The following is a 17928-nucleotide window of genomic DNA, read 5'->3' as shown; positions in this document are numbered from 1 at the left end:
TACTGATGACTCATGTAGACAGTTTCCCCTCTGCTATTTTGGATTGATACCCCAGTTTGTTAATAAATGATTGGCCCTTCACAAAGTTTTGTTTGTTGTTAGGCCAAACTTTAAAGCTCTTTTTGTCTTCAAGGCTATCCATTAAGAATGCCCTGAATTTACTAGGTACCACTTTTGTGTTTTAGTTGCATAGATACAACTTATGAATTTTATCAAGGCTTTTACACTTATAATATTCATTTTAGGGTACTATTAATTAAATATTAATGCTCTAAGCATATTTTCATAGCCTTCTCTGTTTTAAACTCCACTGGAGAATATTACTGGAAATTAAAAAATAGTATGGTTTATTATCCATGTCATTGGTGTTGCATTTGGATGATGAATTATTTTGGAAATTAAAAAAATATATATAAGTAGAATAATCCCCTCTGGGTCTCATGTGTTTCTCTAAATAGCAATTTTATATTTCCTTATTATTTTTCCTGAGATTATTACATATCTTCCACAGTGTCTGTAAAATGGTAAGCCACAGTCTTAAATATTGGAGATACTTTCTGATGAGCTTCTAATGAGATTTTTAAAAATACTGTATGTGATATGAAAATGCTCACGCAAATGTAGTTTGAAAAAGACTAGTATTTAATATGTGTAAGACATATTTATACCTTACATTTTAAAAAGTTAAGACAATGGAGCACGTTGGGATGGATAGTCAGTGTGTTTAAATTTATAGCTTTTCTGGATGGGAAACAAAGGTTACTGGGTTCTTGTCACATTGCAAGAATGAGAGGATCTTGGCTACTGTTGCAGCAATGGTGAGAGATCTGGGAACTATTACCAGAGATGGTGAGTGATGGCAGTGCTGGAGCAGGGGAGATCAAGGCCATGGGAACAGAAGTTTCAAAAGCTCCTGAATTGCTTATGCCTACATCTGGATAGCAATCAATGATGGCTCCCAGGATTTGGAATTGGGTGATTTGAACTTTAATTTTTTTTTTGGCACATATAGGGTGGTTTTGGAGGCGGAAGCCCTCTTTCTTTGGAAGGACAAGGGGAACTGAGATGATAAACTTGGTTTCAGAATGCTGAGTTTGTGGTAGTATAAGAACCTTCAAGTTGGCCGGGCACGGTGGCTCACGCCTGTAAGCCCAGCACTTTGGGAGGCTGAGGCGGGTGGATCACGAAGTCAGGAGATTAAGACCATCCTGGCTAACATGGTGAAACCCCGTCTCTACTAAAAAAAAAAAAAAAAAAAAAAAAAAAAAAAAATTAGCTGGGCGTGGTGGCAGACACCTGTAGTCCGAGCTACTGGGGAGGCTGAGCCAGGAGAATGGCGGTGAACCCGGGAGGCGGAGCTTGCAGTGAGCCGAGATCACGCCACTGCACTCCAGCCTGGGCGACAGAGTGAGACTCCATCTCATAAATAAATAAATAATTAAAATAATAATAAAATAAAATAAAATAAAAAGAACCTTCAAGTTGAAATGTCCTCTAGGCACCTGGTGATGTGAAGCCAGAGTACAGAGAAAATGTCAGCACTAGAGAGCCCACTTTGAGAATCGTTCCAGAGGTAACTACTGAAGACACAGATAGAAAGAAGGGACTTTGGTGCCTGTTCGGTCACTATGGTTGAATTCAGAGTTCAGTTCAGTCTAGGACCAGGAATACTAAAATTAGACTATAAGATAGAGGAAGCAAATGTTTTCAGAGCTCAAGCTGTGTCTGGATTAGAGACTGAAACGTGGGTCTGAAAGGTAGCAGATGTGACTGATTAGAAGTGGGGTTAGGGATGTAGGAAAGTGAAATCAGAGGCAGAGGGAATTCGTGACAGACCAAAGTTCAAGAGCAGAAGGAGGAAGACTTCTCAGCTGCCTTAAATATATGGCAGTACTGAATTTGTTGTCTTTTCTGACTCTTGCTCAAAGGTTAATTCCTGCATAGCCAACCCACTTTATTTTGTAATATTCTTATATTGTAGAAATAAATAAATGCTTAGAGGGAGAATGTAGAAAGGGACAGTTAGAAGACCAAAGACTGAACCCGGGAATATAACTTGAACATGAGTGTCAGAAACGTAGAAAAAGATTAAATAGGGGTGTATAGTCCATGGAAGCCAAAGTTTCATATCTAGCTGGTGATCAAGGGTTAAAGGCTGCAGAAAATAAGAATGTAGAATAGGTGTATTTCATGTTCAGGTAATTGGGATGTCATAGACAGGCCACAAGCCAGCCATTTCTGAAGACTGCAAAACTGTAAGCAAAACGCCAGGGAGTGAGGACATGAAGCCAAGCAGATGTAGATTACACAGTGAAGGTGGAAGCAATACCAAATGAAGGGAAACACTCCTCCTTTGAAGGGACAGGGAGAACCCAGACATAGGAAAGGGTGGGAATGCAAGATGGCACAGCCACTTTGGAAGACAGCTTAGCAGTTTCTTGCAAAGCTAACGATACGCTTACCATGCAATCCAGCAATTGCATTCCTGGATATTTATCCAAATGAGTCAAAAAATTATGTCTTCACAAAAACTGGCACATGAATGTTTATGGCAGCTTTTTTCATAATTGTCAAATCTTGGGAGCAATCGAGATGCTCTTCAATAGGTGAATGGATAAACAAACATGGGTATATCCAGTTAATGGAATGTTAATCAGTGATAAAAAGAAATGAACTATTAAGCCATGAAATTATGTAGAGGTACCTTAAATGGATATTGCTAAGTAAAAGAAGCCAATCTGAAAAGGATATATACTGTGTGGTTCCAACTATGTGACATTCTGGAAAAGGCAAAGCTACAGAGTCAGTAAAAAGATCAGTGGTTGCCAGGACTTAGGGAGAAGGAGGGAGGGATTAGCAGGTGAAGCACAGGGAATTTTTAGGGCAGTAAACCATTCTGTATGATACTGTAATGGTGAACATGTACATTTGTCAAAATCTGAAGAATGTGTGACACAAAGAGTGAACCTATTGTAGACTTTGTAGACTAGACTTTAGTTAATAATGTGTCGGTATTGACTCATCAGTTGTAACAAATGTACCACTCTAATGTAAGATGTTAATAATAGGGGAAACTGTGTGTTGGGCAGGGTCTATGGGAAATCCCTGTACTTTCCACTTAACTTTTCTGTAAACCTAAAACTGCCCTAAAAAAAATCTACTTCTTTAAAACAAAATTTTAAAAGGAATAAAGTACTGATACATCTTCAATATAAATGGACCCTTAAAACAGCACGCAAAGTGAAAGCAGCCAGACACAAAAGGCCACATGCTATATGATTCTGCCTTTATATAATGTCCTGTACTTTATGAACCAGGAATTATAAAAAGGAAGGAGTTTGATAAACAAGACAGTGAAAAAAAGCCTTCTGCTACTAATAGGAGGAAATAATGTGAATGTATTTCAAATTTAAAGAAAAACTTAGGCATTTCTCATCAGAAAATAGTCTAAGAGGAAATTTTATGTTCGTATGTTCATTGTGATATAATAAGATTTTTCTAGCATTTCAGGGTGTTGATACCTTGACACCTTGACTAAGTTACTCTATTGTGTAGCTTCCTGCATTTATACCTGTGCTGGGTAAGTGGGGAATCATAATGATCTTAATAACTGAAACTCAAGAATGCCTGGATCAAACAGCAGCTCAAACCAACTTTTTGCAGAAGCTGTGAGTTACAAAGGCAGATGGAATAAATGGGCAGGATGATATATGTAGGTCAACCTGCTTATAAAAATAACCTTGGCCGAGTCATATAGGCAGATATCTTTGTAAAAGATCTTCACACTGTGAGAGGGAGTAGGCCAAGTTTACTGAGCCATAATATTATTCATCTTAGACAAAGCACTCATAGCTTGTAGGCCTAATGGATTGTATCAAACAGATGACAATTACCGTTTGATTATCAAGTAAGATTCATGAATTGTGAAAATGGAAAATGTTTAATATTCTTAGCACATAAAGGGTACTTACTGAGCAATAAGTAATAGATGAATGTCCACTAAAAAATAAACAAAATAAGCAAAAGAGGCCATATTTTAAAATACAGACAACCAACAAATTATGAAAAGTGTTCAATCTATTAATCAAGTAAATGTCAGTTAATATAAAAATGAGTACTGATTTTATCTGTCGGATAGACAAGATTTTAAAAGAATGCTAATATCCAGTGTTGTATGAGTTGGGGTAAATGAATCCTCTGATTACTGTTAGTGGGAGTATAAATTGGTAGAGCCTTTTTGGAGGATGATTTGGCAGTAGTAATTAAGATTTTTTGAGCATATATTCTTCAACCTTAAAATTCCACTTTTAGGAAACTGTCAAACAGAAGTATTGTCCAGGTGCATGAAGATTTATTTGTAAGAAAGTTGACAGCAGCATTATTTGTAATAAAGAAAAATTAGAAACAATGGCAATGTCTAGTAACAGATACAACCATCCCCTAGAATATTCTGCAGACATTAAGATGAATGAAGTAAGTTCTCTTTGAATTAACATGTAAAGATTTCCAAGATATATTGCCACGTGAAAAAGAAGGTATCGAAAATAACTTATAGTGTGATCCCACTTATGTTTACAAACAACCCTAAAACTAGATATTGTGTGACTGTAGCCATAAAATATCCAGAAGAACACACTACAAATGCTAGCAGGGTTGTACCTTGGGAAGGGAGTGGGTAGTGGGACAGGAAATTAAGGGGGAACTGTCGTTACTTTACTCTATGCATTTCTCTACTGTTTTCTTTTAGCAAAAAGTAAATGTGTTTATATTGTTAAGGATTATTTTAAAGGGTACACAACCCCCAATTAATTAATATTAGTAAAGCATTTAGAATATTGCCTGGTACAGAAAAGCGCTATATAAGTTGTGTGTTGAATAAAGTAAGTTCCAGTATCAACGCTTTACTCTAAGAAAATAATAATGGGATTCGGAGAGATTTAATTTCTAGGATGTTTAACCCCAGAATTATTAATCTAAAATTGGAAGCAACCTAAATGTCCAACGTTCTATGATTGACTAAGTAAACTACATTAATCCATACCATGAACAGAGTATTTATGGTAATTTTTAAAACTTTCTTGAGGTATATTTTATATATCATAAAATTCACGCATTTTAAGTGAGCAATTCGATGACTTTTAGTAACATTATGAGAGGTACAACCATCACCATAAATCAGTTTTAGAACCCACTACCGATAAGATCCCCTATGCTCATTTACAGCAAATCCTGTTACTGCTGCTAACCCAGGCAACCACTAATCTACTTCACTTCTCTATAAATTTTATGTTTCTGCACCATACAATGGGATATTTTGCATCCATAGAAACTGGTCATAATAGGCAATAGCTAGTTATAAAAAGTGAAAAAAGCTGATAAAATATTATGCATAGGATTAGCCTATTTGGCTTTATGTGAAAGGAAAAAGAGAGAAGAAAACTTGAATATATTCCAAAATGTTAATAATGGTTACCCTTCAGTGGCAGAAATATGGGTATTTTTTTTTCTCTTGAAATCTATGATCAGAAAAAAAAATTATTTTAGAAAGGACATGGGTCCTGCAATAGATTCCTTCAGGGTTTTCCCTGAGTGTCTGGAAATAAGAGGGTGGGAATTAAAAACTGCCCCCAGACATGAGAAGGTTATTTCCCTAAAGTTGTGGGGGTGGACATAGGACCAAATAGAAATAAGGTTATTGAGTGATATGAGTAGTACCTGCATGATTCAAGCACTCAGTAGACCAGAGCTTCTAAAAAGTCAAAGAGAATAGGTGTTGATGCTACTAGGCTACTCGCCAGGAACTGAATTCAGCATCTCTGCCCCTGGATAGCCTCCTGGGGATATTTTAGCCAACACTAGCTTGTAGGAGAGGGGCTAGAGTAGTGGAAGGGGGCTCATTCCAACCTCCCTGGGGTCCCAGCTTTAATACTCAGGGACAGAAGTAGAAGCACCTCAATTTCCCTGTCCTAAGAAGGGAACATGGAAGAAGAGCGATGAGGACGCCTAGACAGGAGAAGGGGAGCCTGTAAAGATTCACGCTTTAGGATGTGTTCTGCCCCAAATTTGGACCAGTGAGGAGCCCACCTTGGGTTTGCTTTCCTTGCTTCCCTCCCCACATCTCTGATCCATTATCTTGTCCTTGTTTCTGTCTCCAAAAAACAAAGCTTCTCCTTCTTTTTTATTTGCCCTCTTGTTCTCCCTTGTCTTTTGTGAATGAAGTCCCCCACCCTATTCTTCAGAATGTCAATTCTCATAGTGGACAATTTCAAAAGGCATGTAATTGAATCATCTATTCCATTACAATTTTTTTTTTTGGAGATGGAGTCTCACTCTTTCACCCAGGCTGGAGTGCAGTGGCACAATCTCAGCTCAGTGCAACCTCTACCTCCCAGCTTCAAGTGATTCTCCTACCTCAGCCTCCTGAGTAGGTGGGACTACAGGTGCACACCACCACGGCCAGCTAATTTTTGTATTTTTGGTAGAGACGGGGTTTCACCATGTTGGCCAGGCTAGTCTGGAACTCCTGACCTTAAGTGATCCACCTGCCTCGGCCTCCCAAAGTGCTAGGATTACAGGCATGAGCCACCGCACCTGGCCCCATTACAATTTTTAAAACAATGTTTTATATCTATTTGTATCTTTTGGAGACTGTTTTCTTTGAAAAGGGCAGAACACTGGTAGAAAAAGGCATGCCTTAGCCAAGGTCATATATTTTGGTATGAACTAACAAAAGTCATTTATAATTCTGATTCTTAAAATAAAAGCTCCATCTTTTATCTTTATTGAATTTGTGTAGAAACAAAATTGCAGTGAATGAAGCTAAACCTCTGGAAGCCGGGCTTTCCTCTGGAATCTCTGGAAAACTGCAAACTCATTTAAAAATTATTTTTAATATTATATTCCTAAAAATGCTCTGAAAGTATTTCATCGTATGAAAATAATGTGACTGCTTTCATATTTTGATATGTTATTTTCTAAATTACTCTACTTGAAGAGTTTATTCAGCATTTGAATCACAACTATCTTAAAACATCCCCAGTTCCAAATCAGTGGGCTCCAAATCAGTGAAGCTTTATCATATAGTTACTGCCTGAGGGCAGAAGTGACTTTAAGAGTCCTGTTTTCAAAATCTACACAAAGGGAGGAGGTGTTATCTGTAGGTGGGAAAACCTTTTTTTCACCTGTTCATTTAGCTGACAGTGATGTGGCTTTTCAAGCTGTTTTGCCTTCTACAAGTAGGGTCCACGAACGGGATGGCCCCCTTCACTAAGATTCTCCAGTGTAGACCCCTGGCATTCTTCAATGATGTATAATTGGACCAGACCACATAATGAGGCTTTAATAGCCTTTCTCTGTGGCTTGCAAGTTTGAAAAGGCTGGCTACCTACTGTCTTTTTTTGTGTACATTGATAGAAAGCCCAGTGCTCAAATTCTATGCTTATTAGTGACATTTTAATGAGTTTCCAGGGCTAAAGTGACTTTTTTACACTGTTTAATGATTTTCAGTTTAACTCTCTTTCTGAGTGGGATGTTGTAAAGATTAATTAGCCAATGTTCATAAAGTGCTTTCAAGCCGAAAAGTGCTGCACAAGCGTGTACAGACTCATTAGCTTCTTAGTCATTAAGGCTTTTTAGACCTTTGGCATTCTGAAACTACATAGTGAAGGCCAAATTAGTTGGTTTTTTTGGAAATGAGGGACTTCAGAAACAGCAGAATAGCAGAATAGAGCGATATATATATGTGTGTGTGTGTGTGTGTGTGTGTGTGTATACATATATATATATATATAAAGACATCTGTAACACTGGGACTGAAAAAAAAGATAAAAATATTTTGTTTTTCATTTTCTATTTCTACACTGCTTCAGTTTTTCTTACTGCCTCTTTTCAAAAATGTATTTGCCTGCTTCTCCTGCACATTTCTTTAGAAACTCCATAGAGCATACTGTCATATGCGTATACATTGTGCAATTGAGTCTGACCCCAGAGGGCTGAATTGTCATGCCAATGAATGACACAGGGTAGAACATTTCCTACATTAACAAAGATTCTCTCTCAGTGTGCAATGAGTCATGAAGGTATAATATTGTCTCCATCCACAGTAGTGTTTGGCCAATATATACATTGGAGGTTACCGTGATTCAATTAAGCCTTTGATTGAGGCTGACAAAATACAAATTGGCTACCAATGACATAAAGAAGACCTAAAAGAAACCGGAGACAAAGGCAGATAATCTACCAAGATTTTGATTGGCAGCTGGCTTTTTAACAGCATCAGTTGCACTTGATAAGGGAATAATATGTTTTAAGTACTGAGAGAAAATAACTGTAAGCCTAGGATTGCATACCCAACTACCTTACCTTTTAAGATTGATTATAAAATAAACATATATTCATACAAAACTAAAAGCGTTTATCACCAATGCTAAAAGATACTCTAAAGGATTGTCTTTGGAAAAAAAATAAAACTATATCACAGAAAGAAGGAAGGAGATGTTGGAAGGAATGAGGAGGAAAAAGCTGGTACACGTGTGGGTAAATCTAAACAAACATTAATAATAACAATAGTAATAATGTCCAATAGGGCCAACATTTGGAAGGCCTTAACAGGGAGTTGAAATTTGAACTTTAGCCTGTATTTTTGTGAAAATATTGAAGGAATTTGAGCTGGCTAGTAATCATCTCAGGGATGTAGCTGAAACTAGTGGTAAACTTGAAAATAGTAATGGTGTCATGCAATTTAGTGTACGGGCTGCATATTAACCCAGGGCCTGACGGGAGAAGGCAGTCGGGCGGCTCTTGTTAAATTGAGCTGATCTGTGCATTCCCAGTACAGTGAGTTGGGTGTTCATTTTGCCATTTGCTTTTGTTTGGATGCTGTTATAGGAGCATTAACTTGAAAAATTGGAGTACACAAAACAAGACAGCAGGAGTCTCTTTTGCCATTCAAAATGCCACGTTAAATGCCTTGTAATTGGCTTAAAATGGCAGAGTTTTTGTTGTTTTTCATCTCCACTAAAGGATAAGAATTGGAAGTATATTGTGATATAAGGAGTTTGTTACATTTGTATGAGAAAATTTCATGACAGTGACATTTGCTAGATGTGTAAAATGGAGGAAGATTGTGGAGTTGCTTTTCCTGAGGTTGTGACAAGTAAATACCATTCATCTGTCAGGACTAAATTGAAGGGTGCTTTGTTGGACACAGTCGGGTAGATGAAAAGAACTAATACCAATCTGATTTGCATGCTTTCTTGATAGTACATTGTACTATTCATGAAGAATAGCTTATACTACTTGGAAAAAGTATTTGCAAATTCTAAATTTTTAGATTAAAAACTAGGTTTGACAGAAACAAGATTGGATGAGGATGAAGAGATTTGCGATTGACTGACAGTTTGATGTTGGGCTGTTCCTAGGCTTCCGGGGACACTGCAGTGTTCCCACTGGGCTAAGACTGGAACCTCTCTAGCCATGTGTGGAACACAGCCTGGTTCCCGGTCCCTGATTCATTTTCCACTCTATAGCTGGACCCACACCACAGGACCCTCACCTGTGGGCCCAGCTTTGCCACAGCCCCTATCTGTGAGCAGTTCTGTGTCTCATTAAAACATAGTGCCTCACATTTCATACCTGATGGGCCCCTTCTTTTCTTCTGCCATTTCCCTCCCTTTCACTACCAAGAGTATAAGCTGATCCTTAAAGCTCCACCTGGAGGCGAGGGCCCTGCTACCTGCTGACAGGCTCAGTTTCTTTTCTGCCCAAACTTTCTACTCTGGCCTTCATAACCACACTCTGATGCCTATCAGTGTGGTCTGCTCTCTACCTAGGATTTCCCTTACACCATCTGCTAGACAAATTGCCCCCTGAGAATGGTTGCCTTGTTATCTCCGGAAACTGGGTTTTGCCTGCTCTACCAGAACTGCTTCCTGCTTCTGCAGTCTCCTATGACTGCTCATACACTGGAATAATGGAGTGCTAGTCTTAGTCATCTATCTTGCATTGCAGTTAACCAGACTATCATATTAATTGTATGAAAGATATGTATGACTTTGGGAAGCTGGAGAATGTAGAAGTTAAGAAGGTAGATCTTAGGGTTAGGCCACTTGGATTCTAAATTAGGCTTCTCCATTTACTATCTAGGTGACATTGTTAAGATTTGTAAAGAGTCTGATTTTACTATACAGTACATGCAGGCTAGCAAGTTAGTCTGCCACAGTCTCATGGATGCTGACAGAAGACATGAGACTCCTGGATCAGTGACAAAAAAACAGTTTATTACTCACAACAATAGCAATAGTTTGAGCATCAGCATTTTTGCTGGTTCCCTGACCCCAGTAATAGCACATATAGTAGATTGCATGACAGCAGAGGAACCTGAAATGTAAGCAACCCAAATCTTTTATAATGAACGGTGAGCCTGCCTGACCTCTGTCTAGAGGGAGATATTGTCTTTATTATACTGGATAGTAAACACTTCTGTTCTTTGCTCTGAAAGGAGACAGTATCTCTATCTTCCAAGGCTGTTCATTGTATAAGCATTCCAGAAAGATACAGCCAGTGCCTCTCTCTGCCACGTGTACAGAAACATAAAATATCCATAGAGAATTATCTCCCAAGAACTTTGGGTAAGTTCTTAAAGCCTCAGTTTTCTAATCTGCAAACTGGGGTTAATGGTAAAACATAGGTGAATATAAAACAGATGTAATGCATATGCAATGCTTAACATCATCCCTGACACATAGCATCATGCCTGACACGATGACAGAAGGGCGTAGCCAATGGCAATTACTATTATAAATTATTTTTTCTTGAATAAAGTGCAAGCATGTTTACTGAATTCTGTTTTCTCTAGTAAATAGAATATTGCAGCTCAATGATGTTTCGCATTATTTGAATCACCAAAGATTAGAACTAAAAAAGACCATAAACCTGGCATTTACAGATAAGAAAATAGGTTCAAGAGCTTATATGATTTGTTGCACTTCACACAGCAAAACTGTAAAAAGAAAAAAGATTATTTGATTTAAAATTCAGATTCTTTTTAATTTAACATAGTACCTGGAACTCAGTAAATATTGGAATTACAAATGAAGTGAAGCAAGAAAACATTTCACATGTTCATTTGATCACTCTCCTCTTACTTGCTTGACTTACCAACCACCTTAAATTTGTCCCCTGAAGGCAAAAATAAATAAAACAAATAAGTAGTGGAAAGTTAAAATAAGTCTCCTCCTTGCTTTTATCCCCATTATAGTCACTTTCTCCATGGCAGAAAAAAACAATGAGCCAAAAACAAAACCTCCAGAAAACTACAAGGAAAGTGCTTGCTCTATGTGTAGGTGATATTGAAAGTGGTCCCATTCTGCCTAAAGGCAGGGAAATTCTAATGGAATATCTGGCAGCTTTATGCCAATAGCTTTATCTTGGCTTATGGACAGACTTTCTAAGGTATGAGGGGGAGTAGCAAGAAAGGGGAAAGTAGGGGGTAACAGAAATAACATCTAGTTCCAGAAGGCAACATGTGAAAATCCAGGGAAGGAATTTATCCCCAAAACATCTGCAAAAATCATTGATTTTTGTATGTCTTCTTAATTCGGATCCCATTGTTTCTCTATCTTCTTTAAAAATGAGGTCATAGCTTTAGTTTTTATATGGCTCTGAAATTCTTTCCAGGACCCTAGGTCAGAGTTGATCATGCCCAGGTAACCAAGGAAAGATTTTAATAGGAAATTCAGCGATAGGGAATGTGAATTGCCCTTCATCTTTTGTGTACCTCAAGTCCTCTGCATAATTGCCTTGCACTACAGGTGATTCTGTTCTCGATGTCCTGGGTGCTTCGCAGGTGCTTCCTGTGTTGGTGGAGGCTGCTGTCATCCCTCACCCACAGCGGGCACTGCACTGCCCTCTGCTGGTTACAGCAGGAATTGCTCTATTTTGCCAGCGCTTTGTACCTCTTCCTAGGGCACCATTGTGTGTGTGTGCGTGCGTGCGTGCGTGCGTGTGTGTGTGTGAGAGAGAGACAGAGAGACATAGAGTCTATGATATAAACATGCTTTTTTTCCCTCTTGCTTTAGAGAAGTCCCAAGTATGTCACTTGTTTCATCTACATTGCGAAGAATTTAGGGAAATAGTTCTTTCAGTTTTTACTTGGAGCATTCTATCTCTCTGGAATCAGAGATTCTGGAGATGAATTTCTTGAGAGTGCAAGGCAGTAGTAAAAATCCCTATGCCTAAACCTCCATGATGAGAAAGTCTTTGTTAGGGGTAGGCCCATCACGGCTGGGTGTTTCTGCCCATAGGAGGACTTCTCCATTACAGGCTCCCAGCCTTTCCTCATCAGGCTTCTGCAGAAGCATCCCACCAGTGTGATTTGTGTCCAGTTATGTCTACACAGTGGCAGACACAATTAGAACTCTGTCGCAGAAGGCTGCCAGGCCTGCTGACCCCTGAGTTCCCACTGGGCCCATCCTGACAGGCATGTTTAAAACTGGTAGCAGATAGGTCTAGAATCCCTGCTACAGATGTGAATTGTATGCCATATACATATGGTATATGCCATATGCCAACGAAAGAATTGACTTATATCCTGCCTACCTCCAAATGTGAGTATGGGCACATGCCTTAAATTCCAGGTATATCACAGTTCATTTATTTATTTATCCTTCTTTTATCCAAGAAATAATACAAGCTGCTTTAGGCACAGTTCCTATGTCACAGCCCTCATAATCTGTTGCTTCACTTTATGTCTTCATAGATGTGAATTCTTTAGTTGAAGCTTGATTTACAACATATTTTAGTTAACTTTGAAAAATATTCATAATGAGGTTAAAATGCTAGTATCAACAACTCTCTGTACTCAATCTCTATAGATGCAAATAAAGTATTACAATCAGGCATATAGAGGAAGTGTGCAATTTAGTCTACAAAGGATGTATCAATGTTCTTATGTTTTAATGTTCTTACTACTCTCTTTGTCCCAGGTTATGCAGATGTATCTTCCGTTTTGTGGAATTGCCATATCTAACGCTCAGCTCTTTGCTGCCTCAAGGAAAGAATATGAAAGAAGCAGAGTGAGTAAATAAAAACATTGTTGACACTCCTCAAAACTCTCTGGTTTCTGTAAGTCATTATGTCTTTTAAAAACAGCCAATGAATGATCTTTGAATAGTACAGGAATCTTTTTTATTTGTATAATTCTGCAAGGCTATGGTTGAAGATACACTTTAAGCGATAAGCCCAAATGGAAGTGGATACACATTATCTGTTGTTATTTGGGGGAAGGGGTACAAGCTTCTTTTAAAAATGAAATTGGCTGGGCACGATGGCTTAAGCCTGTAATCCCAGCACTTTGGGAGGCCAAGGTGAGTGAATCACCTGAGGTCAGGAGTTCAAGACCAGCCTGGCCAACATGGTGAAACCTTGTCACTACTAAAAATACAAAAATTAGCCGGGCATGTTGGTGGTGCCTGTAGTCCCAGCTACTCGGGAGGCTGAGGCAGGAGAATTGCTTGAACCCAGGAGGCAGAGGTCACAGTGAGTGGAGATCGCACCACTGCACTCCAGCCTAGGTGACAGACTAGACTCCATCTCAAAAAAAAAAAAAAAAGGAAATTAATATCACATCTATACTATAAGGCAGCAGATATATCCTTGCTTACTTATGGCTTTGAAGCAGTAACACAATTTGGTGATGCTTTTACAACTAAGTTCCTTTAAGAAGCAAGTTATGTTACAAACATGATCTTACCCCCACTTCCCAGATTTTATTTTTGAATTGAAACAATTTTTGGATTGAAACAATTTTTGGATTGAAAGGGTTTCTGAAAGTGCCCTTCACTAGATACTTGGAACAATAATGCAAAGACTGTTTTATAGTATTATAAAGAAACACTTAGAGAGCTCTTCTATACCTTCAGGAGCTATAGATCTAAGTTGCAAAAAAGGCAAAGTCTAGTACTCAAAAAATGCTAAATTATCAAATAGAGATTAAATTATATTATATTCGTTTTAAATATAGGAAGATTACTGTAACAACTTAGAAATATATTTAACAAAACGATGTTCAAAAAGGTTTGAAACCCCTAATTAATCTGGGCATCAAGCTGATTAAAATTTCATTTGCTAATTATTATGATTTATGGATATTTTTATCAGTAAACAGATGAACATAGTTGACTAATATAGCCATGGTCCTTAGCATGACATACCACATCTTTTCTCTGATTTGATCTTCTTTTCATCTTTAGCCCCATGTCTTACCATGCTCCTGCTTTCATCTGGAACTCCAGCAATATAGTCCCCAATTTCCAGCAAACAATCTGTTTCATTTGATCATACCTTTAGCCGTATTCCTCCCTCAGCCTTCAATGCCTCATGTCAATCCGACTCCTTCCAACCACATCATGTGCCTCACACATTCTTCAGGACCCAGCTCAGCTTTCTGATTAATCTTCCCTTCTTCACTTATGGTTTTGCCTTGTATCTACTGCCACTATTCTATTATGAATACTTATCACACTGTATTATGATATTTAAGGAGGGCCCGCCTCTCCAACTACATTTTGAACTCCTTAAGTGAAGCTTCATGTATGATTAATCTTTGCATTCTTGTGTGTGGCACAATTAATTTATTCATTCAACAAGTATTGATTATGTAGTTCCCTTCACATGCTGTCTATCCAAATCCCTGCCCTTACGGAACTTACTATTCATGAGAACAATACATATTAGATAAGAAAACAATTTTTTTAAATTGCATAGTATAGGTAGTGATGAATACTGCAAGGAAAAATAAGTGAGATAAAGGGATAAAGGGTTGAGGAAGGCTGGGTTGGGAGGATGTTTATTTTAGAGGGTTATCAAAAAGGTCTGTATAAGGAGATGATCTATAAGCAGAAACTTGAATGAAAAGAAGGAGCAAAGCCACACAAAGGTCTGCGGAGAGCATTTCTGGCCGTGGAATACCAAACACAAAGGACCTGGGGCAGGAGAAAGCTTGGTCAGTGTGTTTAGAGAGCAGAGAGAAAGGGGAAGAGTGAAAGGGAAAAAAAATAAAATGAGGACGTGGAGGCAGGCCAGATGGTAGAAAAGCCTGTGGGCATGGCAAGGGCTTTGGCTTTCATTCTGAGTGCAATGGAAAGCCATTAGATGATTTTGAGCTGAGTCTGACTTACTTTTAATAGAGTTCACTCTGGCCTCCCTGGAGACAATAAACTGTCTAGGGAGGGAGGGAGAAGGCTGGAGCAGTGAGAGGACTTAGGAAAGAACTGTATTGAAGTCAAAAAATAATATGACTGGGACTAGGGCAGTGAGAAGTGACAGATTTCCTCCAAAATCAGTGGTGAAATCTGTGGGGACTTGCTGATATGGGAAATGAGTGAAAGAGACTCTTGGCTGGCACAGCTGGCAAGTAAACAGTTGGATACAGGAGTCTAAAGCTCTGGGAAGATGTCAGGACTGGAGATTAAGATTTGGGAACCAGCAGCATATAAAGGCTATTTAAAGCCAGGGATCTAGCTGGGTTAATTTAGGGAAGAATATGTAGATAAGAGAATGGAAAGCTCCAAGGACACCTCCAGGAGCAAAAGAAGGTCACTAGAAGGAGGGACAAAATGCAGATACTCATTTCCTGGAAGGCAAGTGATATCAAGAAGCAGGGCCTATTCAACTGTGTAAAATACTTCCATTATCTGTTGAATTGGATGTTGTCACACACGTCCGTGTGAAGAGAGTCCACCAACAGGCTTTGTGTGAGCAACAAGGCTGTTTATTTCACCTGGGTGCAGGCAGGCTGACTCTGAAAAAGGAGTCAGCAAAGGGTGGTGGGATTGTCATTGTTTCTTATAGGTTTGGGATAGGCATACAAAGTACATTCTTAAGGGCGGGGGAGAATATTACAAAGTACCTTCTTAAGGGCGGGGGAGAATATATCGTATCAGTTAGGGTGGGGCAGGAACAAATCACAATGGTGGAATGTCATCAGTTAAGGCTATTTTCACTTCTTTTGTGGCTCTTCAGTTGCTTCAGACCATCTGGATGTATACTTGCAAGTCACAGGGGATATGATGGCTTAGCTTGGGCTCAGAGGCCTAACAGATATTATACTAGATTTTCTTCTCTTTTTCTCCTATCCTGGAGCTAGTCTGCATTGTTATTTGTAAAACTTCCATCACTCATTAATAAAGCAATTTTAAATTAGAAACAATAAAATTACTGTAATGTGATTTGTCAGTGCAAGACTCAAGGCACAATTAGTTTTTCCTCTGAGATAAATGTTCTTGTATATGGATCCCAGAGGCTCTCTCCATGCAATCACAACAAATTGAAAAGTTAAATAATTGTTCAGCTAATATGATCCATCTGAAGAAATAGTCTAGATGATTAAAGAAATAATGTTTTCCCTATTAATAACAGGGCTTTTTGCTTGTAATTACTGAGACAATTGTCTCATTTTTAATGTCTAAACATGAAATTATTGTTCATTGACCCCTTACAGAGATTTGCTGTCCAAATGCCAAATATCAAGATTCACTTAAAAGTTTTTTCACCTTTTGATGTTCCTGTTTGCTTTGGGATCATGGAGCAATATGGTCCTTAGCTCTGTTCAGTCTTTCTTTAGAGATAATGTAACCACCCAGTGGGTTCACTTTGCCTACTGCCTAGACAAAGCTGATTTCTCAAGACAGGGAATTGCAAAAGAGAAAGAGTAATTCACACAGGGTCAGCTGTGCCAGACACCAGAGTTTTATTATTACTCAAATCAGTCTCCCTGGATCAGAGTTTTTAAGGATAATTTGGTGGGTGGGGGAAGGCCAGTGAGTAGGGAATGCTGATTGGTTGGGTTGGAGATGAAATCATAGGGAATTGAAACTGTCCTCTTGCCCTGAGTTAGCTCATGGATGGGGAGGGTCACAAGATCAGATGAGCCAATTTATCGATCTGGGTGGTGCCAGCTGATCCGTCAGGTACGGGGTCTGCAAAATATCTCAAGCACTGATCTGAGAAGCAGTTTAGGAAGAGTCAGCTGTATGACTCCTAAGCCATAATTTCTGATCTTGTGGCTAATTTGTTAGTCCTGCGAAGGCATTCTAGTCCCCAGGGAAGAAGGAGGTTTGTTTGGGAAAGGGCTATTATCATCTTTGTTTTAAACAATAAGCTATAAACTGTGTTCCTCCCAAAGTTAGTTCAGCCTATGCCCAGAAATGAACAAGGACAGTTTGGAGATTAGAAGCAAGATGGAGCTGGTTAGGTCAGCCCAGTTATAATTTTGCAATGGCAGTTTCAATAACCCTACCCAGGATATTTGGTCCTCTTTCAATTGATCAGTGAACTGGACTCATTTCATGGATTTCTTAACTCATTCAAATGTTTTTTCTTTTCTTTTCTTTCTTTTTTTTTTGAGATGGAGTCTCACTCTGTCTTCCAGGCTGTAGTGCAGTGGCGTGATCTCAGCTCACTGCAACTTCCACCTCCGAGGTTCAAGTGATTCTCCTCCCTCAGCCTCCTGAGTAGCTGGGACTACAGGCATGCACTACCACACCTGGCTAATTTTTTTGTATTTTTAGTAGAGATGGGGTTTCACCATGTTGCCCAGGCTGCTCTAGAACTCATGGCCTCATGTGATCTGCCTGCCTTGGCCTCCCAGAGTGCTGGGTTTATTGGCATGAGCCACCACGCCCAGCTACTCAAATGCTTTTTTACCTGAATAGATTCAGAGAAGAAATTGTCACATTTCAAATAATTTCAGGACAAATCAAATTCATTATTGAAGTTGAAAATTAGTCATGTCCCTGAGATGATGATCAGCACCATGATGAATAGATGTGAATTTGACAATTCATGAAATCCTTTTGTGAGAGGTCAGACTTGAGATTGCACCTCTTTCTACATTCTGTTGAATCAAGTGCCCTCTGGGCAATTCACTGA

At 38.8% G+C, this 17928-nt stretch overlaps 1 protein-coding gene across 1 annotated transcript in view; it reads left to right on the top strand.

The window, feature by feature from the left end:
• Positions 1-17928, top strand: part of PDE11A (phosphodiesterase 11A) — a 435243-nt gene that overhangs the window by 145484 nt on the left and 271831 nt on the right. Inside the window, exon 3 of the mRNA XM_019021629.4 lies at positions 12984-13073. Coding sequence (XP_018877174.2) covers positions 12984-13073 — 90 coding nt within the window. The remainder of the gene's footprint in view (positions 1-12983; positions 13074-17928) is intronic.

This window comes from Gorilla gorilla, chromosome 11, assembly GCF_029281585.2.
Source record: "Gorilla gorilla gorilla isolate KB3781 chromosome 11, NHGRI_mGorGor1-v2.1_pri, whole genome shotgun sequence".
Lineage (NCBI taxonomy): Eukaryota > Metazoa > Chordata > Mammalia > Primates > Hominidae > Gorilla > Gorilla gorilla.
Note: the sequence above shows the minus strand (reverse complement) of the source record. Positions and strands in the feature narration are given on the sequence as shown.